The 11,805-nt window shown below is 41.8% G+C and overlaps 1 protein-coding gene across 2 annotated transcripts in view; it reads left to right on the top strand.

Moving 5' to 3' along the window:
• Nucleotides 1-11,805, top strand: part of slc45a4a (solute carrier family 45 member 4a) — a 53,590-nt gene extending 41,785 nt beyond the window's left edge. For both annotated transcript variants that reach the window (XM_086194173.1, XM_086194174.1), the window contains exons 5-16: nt 2,475-2,654; nt 2,796-2,986; nt 3,094-3,280; nt 3,385-3,852; nt 4,630-4,901; nt 5,101-5,262; nt 5,523-5,622; nt 5,737-5,817; nt 5,907-6,037; nt 6,310-6,378; nt 6,468-6,622; nt 6,791-11,805. In XM_086194173.1, the coding sequence (XP_086050299.1) occupies nt 2,475-2,654; nt 2,796-2,986; nt 3,094-3,280; nt 3,385-3,852; nt 4,630-4,901; nt 5,101-5,262; nt 5,523-5,622; nt 5,737-5,817; nt 5,907-6,037; nt 6,310-6,378; nt 6,468-6,622; nt 6,791-6,980 (2,186 nt within the window). In that variant the 3' untranslated portion in view covers nt 6,981-11,805. The remainder of the gene's footprint in view (nt 1-2,474; nt 2,655-2,795; nt 2,987-3,093; nt 3,281-3,384; nt 3,853-4,629; nt 4,902-5,100; nt 5,263-5,522; nt 5,623-5,736; nt 5,818-5,906; nt 6,038-6,309; nt 6,379-6,467; nt 6,623-6,790) is intronic.

The raw sequence follows: 11,805 nt of genomic DNA on the forward strand, positions 1-11,805 counted from the left end.
ACTGCATGGAGGACGCTATCACTCCAAAAAAAAGTGGCATTTAAGTGATTTCTACAGTAGGGGCATGTTTTTAGATAAGGTATCTGACGTCAAGAGACGTATTCCAACCTTGTTTTGTTTATTATACGTTTGTAGATTATTAATGAGTACATCTAAAAGCGTAAGAATAGAAAATAAATAAAAACATGTTTTACTTAATTACTGCACAAATGCACAGGAAAAAGCTACAGCTGCACTGAAGAAGTGTATGTAAGTGTAACTACTACAAGTGTTCCTGAGTAAAAGAAGCACACCATTACAAGTGTTTTTCGATTGTAATTAGCATAGAACATTATTGACTGAGTATAATATCTCCCTGTGAGATATGTTTTGCCTCATCCCTTGTTATTTTATGCCTTCACCGTTTTCCCCTGTCCGGGTCATGCGACTGCCTCTCAGTGGCAGTAAAACTCTGCTGAATCCCGTCAGTTGGAAGCACAAAGACAACTTCCGAGATGTGACCCTCAAGAAGCGCAGCGTGACCATGGACATAATATGTGCGCTGTTGCTTTATCCAGCATGCACTTGCCTCACAGTGGAGCTAAGAGAGCTCATTCTCCTGGAGGCGACACTGCCTCCCTTTCTGAAAACTGAGTAATATCTGACTCTGCACAGAGCACTGCGTCAGAGCAGCGCAGTTCAACTCACGGTCTACTGCATCACTAAGAGGTCATGTCAAGGTCATACACATTCAGTCAATGATCAGCTGTTATTGCGCTGCACAGATATCGATCGCTGAGCTAAACATGACATTGTTGTTCCGTTTGTATCTGTTGGTGCACGTTACACACACATGGATGTAGATGAAGAAGCCAACTTGAGAGGTTAGGTTTTATCTGTGTATCAGACATTTAGCAGTGTTTGCAATGAATGCACCGTAGCACTGCATGCTACTTGTGACTGATGTCAAACCAAGGCATTTACATCATAGAAAGGTGCCTTCAGATAAGGTTGTTTTTTTTCCCCGGTTCTGTTGGTTTTGACTAATCTCTATCCATCAAAGCTAATGCTAATGCTAATCATTGTAGACTTAAAAAAGAAAAGAACTTGGACACAAGTTCTCAATGGACTCAATGGAAAAATATTTCTGCTGATCTTCCCTTCACTTCCAGACACTGAAAGTGGTTTTTCACTTTACAGTATTGATACTATTATTTTTAACTTTAAAGATGCCGAATGATGGCGCAGGCACGGTGGCACCCCTGGTGCTTCTTTGATATATTTGTTGTGTGGTTCATCCATCGCAAGGAGCTTTCAGATTTTATTTATTGAAAGCTACACAATAATAACGAAGGCTTTTTATTGTGAACTCCATGTATTCATAAAGGAACAAACTGTAAATGGGAATTAGCTTGGTGGTAATCGATTGATGAATTGATTGATTGACCTACAACACTGTGTGTACCCTGCGCTTTTGTTCCGTCAAAGTGTTCATAAAGTGAACAAATGGAATGAGTCATCAAAGGAATTATAAATAACTGTAACAAGTGTGTGTGAAGTGTTCTCCATCAGCACATTCAATTCAATGCTGTTTTGTTCTCCGTTCTCCTGCCCAGACATTGGCACTCAGGTCATTTAGGGGCACCAGGGAAGTGTGTGTGTGTGGGTGTGTGTGTGTGTGTGTGTGTGTGTGTGTGTGTGTGTGTGTGTGTGTGTGTGTGTGTGTGTGTGTGTGTTTTAACATGGGAACACAGGAGCAGGCAGTTCACAAGAAAATGCTTCCTGTTTGCTTCCTCCTCTCCACCAATCACAGTTCACTTCCTGTCTGCCTGGGTATTGAGGAGTGACACACACACACACACACACACAGTATGAACATTTATTTCCTTGACATGAATGGATTTCAGTTTGTCATGCTGTGTCAGACCGCCTGTGATGTTGCTCACGCTGCTCACATGCGCATGCACACGTACACACACATTTAACTGCGCATGGAAAAAAACGTCCCCTCGTCGCCTCGTGCTGTTCATGTTTCACACAAATGTTAACAGATGTAATAAGCCACACAAGGTCACACACGTCATGCAAAGCAGTTGAGGCAATGTGCAGTGACCTGTGTTTTGTGTGCGTGCGTGCGTGCGTGTGCGCGCGCATGCTATTCAGCTCATTAGCCAACTATTGATCACATGTGCAGCTCTTATTTACATCATCCTCGTTATCCTCCTCTTGTGTGATTGATTGTGATATACTTTCTCATTTCATGTGGTTATTACCATGATTCATTAATTGTTATATCTGCTCATTTTTTTCCATTTCCAACACAAATATACTGTATGATCTGAAAAAATCCAATCTAGTTTGATGCGAAAACACTTCTTTGGGATGATTTACCTCCAGATAATAATACAAATGAACAATAATAATTGTAAATACATATATAATAATAACATGAGTCAATGTTGTGCTGTCCATCTGTCCATCTCTGTCTCCATCAGGTCTATCATTGGGTGACGAACAGGGGAGACAACCAATAGGAATTGTTCTCACAGTGCTGGGGGTGGTGGTGTTGGACTTCTGTGCAGACGCAACAGAGGGACCAATCAGAGCTTACCTGTTAGATGTGGCGGATGCAGAAGATCAAGACATGGCGCTCAACATCCACGCAGCCTCAGCAGGTTCTGACTTAACTGCTGACACCCATGTTTTGTTCAGAACACTTGTTACCATATTTTAGCGTCAACACATTTGACACTAAGAGAAAAAAACATCAACTGATTGTTGTCAGTTTCAACTTGTTCCTGTGTCCGTGCGTTCAGGTCTGGGTGGTGCGGTCGGCTACGCTCTCGGAGGTCTTGACTGGACACACACCTTCTTGGGAAAAGCTTTTAAGTCTCAGGAACAGATCCTGTTCTTCTTTGCGGCCATCCTCTTCTCTGTGTCTGTGGTGCTGCATCTGCTGAGCATCGAGGAGCAGCAGTACATACCCCAACACGACAGGCTGGACCAGGTACTCTGTTCCTGGCTCTTATGGTGTATTAAAATGATTCAGTTTTACTTTAAAAACACCTGACGCTTAACATAATGTTCATTGAAAAACATATTTCTTCTTTATAGGAGAGTCCAGATCCCACCCACCCACAACCTTCTGCCAATGGCAGGACGGGACTCCTCGCTCCTAAGCTGGAAATGATTGGAGAGGATGAAACGATGGACAGCTACGACCTTTATGACCCCTATGGAGACGAGCAGTCAGAGCATGGGGACATGGACATGGACTTCCTAGAGGTGGAACTTGTGAGGAGTAAGTTTTACACATTTAGGTTTGAACGCCAAAACAACTCAAAAACAAACAAAAATTGTCCCCCTCTTTTTGTTTATTTTTTCTCTAATTCCCTTTCATTCCAGGTAAAAGTGACAGCGTCCTCGCCATGGCAGATGCCACCCTCGACCACCTCGACCATGAAGCCTTGTTCCTGTGCCACATAGAGCCATCCATCTTCACGGATCGCCTCTCACCTTACCACAGCTCCCCTCCTCGAACAGCTTCCTTCTTGAATGCCAATCACAACACTCCCCCTCCCCGGCTCGCCAACATCCGACGCAGCAGCAGCGCAGGAAGTCAGGATCTGCTCCGCCCCCAAAACAGCACCCACCAAACACACACCGGCACCACCAGGATTTGCCGCCTCTCTGCGTTCTTGCAGGAGATGGAGAATGATGAGGGGCAGGAGGCTTTGCTGAACAACCAGCTGAACGAGCAACGGACGCTGAACGGCCGACTGTTGGCCGGCGTGGACACAAGTGATAGAATTGGTACCAACGCTAACAGGCTAAGCGCTAAAGGACAGGCCCATCGTGCTGGCATGGTCAAAGGTTGGTGTTTAATTTCATGTACAGTAACACTCCTGTAGATAAATACATCTTGAAACTCAGAAATTTTACTTGTTATGTTCTGACATAATATTTCCTTAAAGATGAAAAGAACACTCAATTAATTAAGGTCATTATTTTCTGTTCAAGTAAAAGTAAATCAAATGACAACAATTAAAGTAATTAACACCTCTTAACATGTCAAACTGAGTAATTGGAGTAATTGCAAACTTTACTTCACAACATGACATCTTTTTTGAATCTTTGCAACTTCTTGTAACCTGAGTAATTAAGAAATTCATGTTGCCTCCTAATAAGAAGGACAAGTAAAGGAAAAGAACCAGAATTTGAAAACAACAACAACAACAAAACGAACATGGAAATACAAAACTTGATAACAAATAAAAGAACATGGATTTAATCAAACTAATTTAGCAAATTTAAAATGTTTTAAAAAGATTTTCAGGCAAGATGCCTTCCTGTTGTATAGAGCAACAGGGGTAAATTTAACTGCATTTGTCCTGAATTTATCAAACCTGATGCAGCAGACTGATGAGTCAGCAGGCTGATTAGCCTTATCTTAAGTGCTTTTTCCCGGACAAGAAGAAAAGGATGGATCAATTAAGAAAATGCATCTGTAGGCACAATCTCCTGGCAGGTGGACATAATTTGTTAAAAAAAGCAAGAGAAGGACAAAACCAAGAGACGTCCCCCACTACCCTTGGTCTCTTTACAATATGTGACCAGTAAATCATTATGACAAATGTCCTCTCATTCCAGCTGCCAGTACAGGAGCTCCCATGCGGCAGTCGCGTCACCATCACACCTTTTACCGCCAGCCGTCCTGCACCTTCTCCTACTATGGCAGAGTAGGGAGCCACCGTTATCGCTATCGCCGAGCCGATGCCGCTTTTCTCATCAAACCGTCCCGCAGCATGAACGACCTGTACGAAGTGGAGGCCAGACACAGGAGGAGGAGCAGACAGAGGAACAGACACCGCAGTGGAAACACAAACTCCTCCAGTGGCGATGCCGAGAGTGAAGAGGGCGAGGTGATGAGAAGATTCGTTATTCTGATGATATTAATTAACTATAAGAAAAACTATTTTACCCAAGGAAGAGTTTCAAGCACTAGCTATGTTGGTTCAAGGGAATCACATTTTGGCTCAGTAACCATGGCGATAAGTTAACCTCGTATCTTCTGTCTGGTATTTTGTGACGTCTCAGTAATCATCCTCCTCTTCTGGTCAGGTGGAGACCACCGTGCGACTGCTGTGGCTGTCCATGCTGAAGATGCCCCCGGAGCTGCTGCGTCTGTGTGTCTGTCACCTGCTCACCTGGTTCTCCATCATCGCCGAAGCCTTATTCTTCACGGACTTCATGGGACAAGTCATCTACCACGGAAACCCGGCTGTACGAAGGCTGTCCTTAAATATTAAGCTCCAGACTAATGGAAAAAAATTGATTTTATGATGTGTATGAATACACTTTGGGTACCATTTAGCTAGATGGGTGCTATGTAAATTTGGCCAACTCCCATAATAAAATAAAAGCAAGAACAAACAAATCAGACTATTTTTGTAACTATTTTGTAAATGTGCTATGAAGAATCAAAATTCTGATTAATTTATTGTTCTGTAAATTTTCCACTTAAACTTCATCTCCTCTTACAGGCTCCTGATAACTCTACCGCGCTGGATAACTACCACCGAGGAGTTCAGATGGGATGTTGGGGACTGGTGATCTATGCCATGACTGCTGCTACATGCTCAGGTAACAAACATGCACACACACACACACACACACACACACACACGCACACACGCACGCACGCACACACTTTTTTTCATCTGCATTGACACCCCTTCTCCTACTTGCGTCACCCAGCTGTCCTTCAGAAGTACCTGGATAACTTTGACCTGAGCATCAAGATCATCTACATCCTGGGAACGCTGGGATTCTCCATCGGTATGAATCTTCGCACCAGTAGCCCCAAAGACAATAAGCTTGTTCTTGAAAAAAATTACTAACAATTAACTCCATTTTCCTTTCCTTAGGAACTGCAATCATGGCAATCTTCCCCAATGTTTATGTTGCCATGGTGATGATAAGCAGTATGGGCATCATCTCCATGAGCATCTCCTACTGTCCTTACGCTTTGCTAGGACAATATCACGAAATGAAAGAGGTACATTCAGCCTAATCTATGACTCAGTCATCATCACATGGTTGTATGAGTGTTAATTCACAATTGAAAATATTCATTTTTAAATTAGAAATAAAAAAAGGTTTTAAAATGTCTTTCATGTACTTGAACCTCGCTGTAAGTGAGTGTTGATTGGATGGCTGTGATATAAAACCACAAGTGCTGTAAATGTTGTTAGTTATGTCTTTGATTCTCCAGCAGAAACACATTTAGATCGTTTTCTCTACTAACAATAATCTCTCCACCTCCTGCAGTACATCCAGCACAGTCCTGGTAACTCCCGGAGAGGATTCGGCATCGACTGTGCCATCTTATCCTGCCAAGTGAGTGTTTGCAATGTCTCAAAATATTCAGCCTCAAATGGACTTCTGTATTATGACTGTGCTCATATATTTCATATTTCACGTTGCAGGTGTACATCAGTCAGATCTTAGCAGCATCAGCTTTGGGTGTTGTTGTGGAGGCTTTTGGCAGTGTCCGTGTTATCCCCATGTTGGCCTCTGGAGGCTCTCTTCTGGGATTCTTCACTGCCTGCTTCTTGGTCATTTATCCCACGCCACACAACGGGTGAGAGGACCGCCTGTTTTAAATATGTTGCTTCTGTTATAGAGCCTAAAATGTTTTAGTCAATGTTTCTATTCAGCACCTTTGTAGTACCGGTGAGGCTGTATTGTAAATAAACTAAACTACAATGCGAATGCGGCTAACAGTTGTGTATTGACTTGTGGTTGGCAGGGAAGGGGTATCAGCTAAAGCCTCAGAGAAACGAGCTTTGACAACATTGGAAAATCCCAATGGCAAAGAAGCAGCGGTTACCATGGTGAAAGAGAAACCCAGTTTCTGGAAACTGAACAAGGAGGGCAAAGCCACCACAACCACCACCACCTCCACTTCCTGCCACATGGAGAACGAGTCTGCTCTGTGATTGGTCGGCCTGAAAGGAAAGAATCGTAGAAGTGACGGGACAAGTCACTTTCTTCTTCATCATCATCATCATCATCATCATCATCACCGCCATCATCATCATCATCATCACCGCCATCATCATCATCGTCATCATCATCATCATCGTCATCATCATCATCATTGCTTTTGCTGGAATCAGGGGGGTCCTGACGTTGCTGGTGTTCATAGACACAAAGAAGAGACAAGAGGGTGGTTGGTGTTGTGATTTGCTGAAGAAAACTCAATCTGCTGCGGGACCAGAGTTCCACCAGACCAACCTACCCGACTAAAAGCATTCTGGTCCTGATGCTACTTCCGCCCACAGCGAATATCCTTCCACTTTGTCCTCACAGATAATTGATTGATCTGTTTGGGTGTTCCAGTCCAGAAGTGGTTTGACGAAGAGGTTGTTTCTGTCTCTCAGGGGCTCAAGGAGGTGCTACTGAGCAGCTGCCTGGACAGGAATCTTCAGGGGACTCGCCTACTGACGAATGAACACATGAATACTGAACATTAGTCCTCAAAGCTGCAATCATTTGAAAAAAAAAATCCTGAAAATAGTTCTTCCTCGTTGTGGATTGAATCTTTGCGAAGCTGATTGACGAGAGCGTGTTTGTCTGCTGTCTTGACGTCTCCAGCGGAGGCGGCGTGAACACCAAAATAAGCCAGAGACGCTCGACTTTGCAGGACTTTTCCAGCACTCTGCAATGGTAGCTTTAAGACTCTATAGATGTTCAGACTTTCTGAAACCAGGAGCCCAAAGCTTCTTTTTTTTTCCTGAGTTTGAGCCCCCAAATTGACTTGAATGAGTGATCTTAAAAAAAAAAAAAATTGACTAATTAGCCTTCATTCCAGGACAACCATTTTTAAGCAGCTCTGCTAAACAAAAGTAGCGCATGAGCATAAATCTACCTGTATATTGATGGTAAAAAAAAAAAATACAAAAAAAACAATTCCAGGAAAGAAAGAGCATGGATGCAATACATGCAGCATACAGGGCATTACTATCCCAAATATTATTTTCATGATCTATCGAGGGCCCAGAGTAATGTTGTAAAAAGAATGACGTGTCTGTCAAACTAACTGAAATGCTGCATGTTAGAGGAGCTGAGAGGAGACCAACCAAACACGTGGAGTCCTTCTCGATAGCTTCTGTTTAGAAAATGCTGTTGTCACTAACTGCACATTAGCTGAGCCACTGTTGACAGACAGGCTGAACGGTGTCGAGTTGCTTGAAATCCTCTTTGAGGGTCTTGAATTTGTATGTGTTTGGATACCAGCTGAATGGCAACCAGTAATGAATGGAAATGGGAAACAAGAATATAGGAACGCATTGTAGATATTTTTGCTGGAGAGAAAATAATGCAGGAACTCATCGGAACACGAATATAATAGAGGAGAGGTGAACTATAGCAGGCTAGTGTGGAGCCTAGCGACCCACAGGGTAGTTTGGTGCATCGACAGTTTTGGTTCCATGTAAGTGGGCCAAAATGTAGTTAGTAGAGATTGATGTGAATTACTAATATATGTGGTTCACTTAATGTTTGGATGAGGAGCATCGCTGATGGAGACCTGGAAAAATATTTTAAGAAACTGTTACAATGTATGATTCAGAGGTCAGTTAGCTTCGCTTAGCTTAGCCAGTTAGCCTGGTTTGCTGTTAAGGCAGCAGAATCCTCCGCCAGATCTCGCTAGCCAGCTCAAACAAACAACATGTGACGTGATCAATTTGAGAGCTTTTGAGCTTCGAGACAGAATCAGACTTGGTACTCCCATCTGCTTCTAGCCATTGTTGCTAAGCTAAGCTAACTAGCATCCTATTAAACAGAAATGAGGGTTGCAGAAGAGAAGAAGCATTTACAGATATATATTTTGAAAAAAAAAAACTTTTATGCTAGATTAAGCTAAGCAATGTTTGAATTGTTACAAATGTGGAAATGTGTCTTAAGTTAAGATTTATCCAAAATATAACAATTGAGGTATCAAATTTAGATCCCTTATAGACCCAGAAAAAGCAATTTTTTAAGTGTTTTTGAGTTTTGAACCCTTGAACTTAATGAATAGCCTTCTGTGAAACTTTCTTTTCAGATAACCTTTGAAAAACACAAAAACAAAGAATTTCCAGAACCCAACACGTATGCATTTAATAGTGCATTTTCACACTTTGCTCCACCTTGACAAGATGGAATCACAATGGCAGCATCTTGTAGACTGGGGACACGAGGTGCCGGCTGCATGAGGAAGTAAAACTCGTTCTTCCATCCTGTTATGTGCTCATGAGATGCTAATGCATCTCTCTGGGGTAGACTGTTCGGTCGCAAACACAGATGGGAAACGTGCAAGTTGCAAAGCTGAAAACAAATCAAGAGTACAGGACGGGAAGGTGAAGCGGTCGAGTGAAGACAACGTTGGAAATGTGTAAGAAGTTAATTGGTGATATAAAAGCATCAAGACTTTATTGTGTTAGACAAATCAGGTCAGTTGCAGTAGAGGCGTCTGTTAATCAGCGGGTAGACGGCAGTGAGCAGGGTTGATGGGGGTTTCTTTCTGCATCCATTAGGCTTTTGATTTGGGTTAGTTTCCTGTCAGCTCTGTCTGCTGAAACACCTCAAATTGAAAGGAATAAAAATGTAAATGCAAGCGGGTTAATTTCTTCACAAAAAAGGATTTGATTGAGCGTGCGTTGTAATATTTCAGAGGATTCACTCTCTGATAGTGTGGGTTTTTTTTCACTTGTGTGTGCACTGGTGATGAGTTTTTCTTTTTTTTTTCCGATTAAATTTGATTCCTTCCATAATTTCAGGTACATTCAGTTCCAGAGCAAAATGGAGAAATTAGTTCTCTAGGTTGATCTGCTACTCTGGCTGTCTGGATGAAAATTAAAAAAAAACAACACACACACAAACAAAAACAAGCAGGGATGGTGACAAAACACATGCCAGAAAAGTTTGAAATTATTTTTGAAACCACTGTGGCAATACAACATTTCCAGATTTAAAAAAAAAAAAAAAAAAAAAATGGACACCATTTTAGTTTGAGAACACATTTGGTTTTGGGAGGTTTGCATGTGACATCGATATGCATGTGTGGAACACCAAAGTATGACTTTGTACAAATCACTCGAGCTCTTTTTCTTTATCATCCTACAATAAGTCAGGGATGTGTTTTCTAATGCATGTCTGGGTGTTTGTGTCTTTTGTTTGAACTTAAATGTGTAAAAGAAAAAACACGACATGTACTCTTTTAGCTGAAGCACTGCGCTCAGTCTGGGTCAGTACACTCTTAACAAGCATGTGACTTTTCAAAACTTTTTAAAAACTTTTTTATTTTATTTTTTTTGCACATTTATGAGTACAATTTGCGATAACGCACATCCTGTTGCTTTTCAGCATAACTTTCACCCGGATGGTGAAATGTTGTGTTAAAAGTCGAGATGGCTGTCGTTCCGAGCGACACTCTTTGTTAACAGTGTAGGCGAAAAAAACTCCAGGCCGCGAATACTTGAAGTGCAACTTGAGTGTTTTCTGTTCCAATGCAGTGTGAAGTCTATGATATTTTTGGGAGGTTTTGTTCTACATGTCCCGCGCCTTTTACCGCTGACTCTGGAATGTTCTGAAAGCAGCAAGGCCTGCTGGGAGATTGGGTTCATACTTCTGATTCCATCTGGTGACTTAAATGTTATAAAGTCAATGAATGTGAAGGGATTTCAGCTGAAATCCTTTTTGTTTCGATGTTTGACAAGCCGCGGGGGCTGACATTGCACAAATCTTGCACATAAGTTGGAAAAAAAAAACAACAAAACAAACTACAAATAGTCTCGAAAATGGAAAAAAAATAACTGTGGATATTTATTTTTTTTAGCTTTCTTGTCTGTAGAAGACACTTTTCACTTAGTTTCCAAATTGAAATCTATTTGCTGTGACGGAGAGATGTTACAGAAGCGGACTGGAATGTGTGTGAGCACAATTATGTAAATGTGTGTGTGAAGGTTCCCAGCTGCTCACGTGTAAAGAGAGAGGGCAAGAGTGTGTTTTAAAAATGTCATCTCAGTGTTTTTTGGTTCTCTGTTCTTTGCAATCACCTGGTTTACATTTAACTCTGGAATCGATGGCTGTTATACTGGGGGTTACTTACTAGTTGTTTCTGTTCTGATGTTTTCATTCAACTAGAAATTGTCTCGTTTTTTTCCCCCCTCTCCTTGTTTTTAATCTGAGTTTTAGGCAGAGCCACACATAAACAGTTGGCCTTTGCACTTTCCGTGGCAGCCATGTTGGCTCCACCGTCCTACCTGGTGCCCCCGCGCCAGCTGATCATTGAATGAATGTGGCGACGTCATGATGCTGTTTCATATTTCCAGCCTGGTGGCCATGCAGAGTCTAACCTGGCCGACCTCTGCCGGCGCGTGTATATGTGTGTTTGTGTGTGTGCGTGTGTGTGAGTGTGTGTGGCTCTGCCTCAAGTATAAACTTTGTTGACGACAGAGGAGAAAGATGCCTATATACTTTGATCTTCATAGAGATTAAATCAAGACGAATACTTAAAGAATGGGAAAGCAAGTATGCGCAGTGTACTATATAATATGCCTTGTTATTTGAAGAAAAAAGTTGTAAATATACATATTTCACTTTTAGTTTCCTCTTTTTTGCTGCTATAAAAAGATGATTATTTTTGTTAGTAGTTTTGTTTTCTATATAAAGACTGTATATATCTTTATGTTCTGTAAATATGCTTGAGCCTTCATATGTAGGACTCTGGATGAACACTGTATGGAACGCACCTTTAAAATCTGTTCAGAGGCAAACCAA

This window comes from Aulostomus chinensis, chromosome 22 (genome assembly GCF_037954235.1).
Source record: "Aulostomus chinensis isolate RoL2024-O1b breed Wild chromosome 22, RoL_Achi_v1.0, whole genome shotgun sequence".
In the NCBI taxonomy this organism is placed as follows: domain Eukaryota; kingdom Metazoa; phylum Chordata; class Actinopteri; order Syngnathiformes; family Aulostomidae; genus Aulostomus; species Aulostomus chinensis.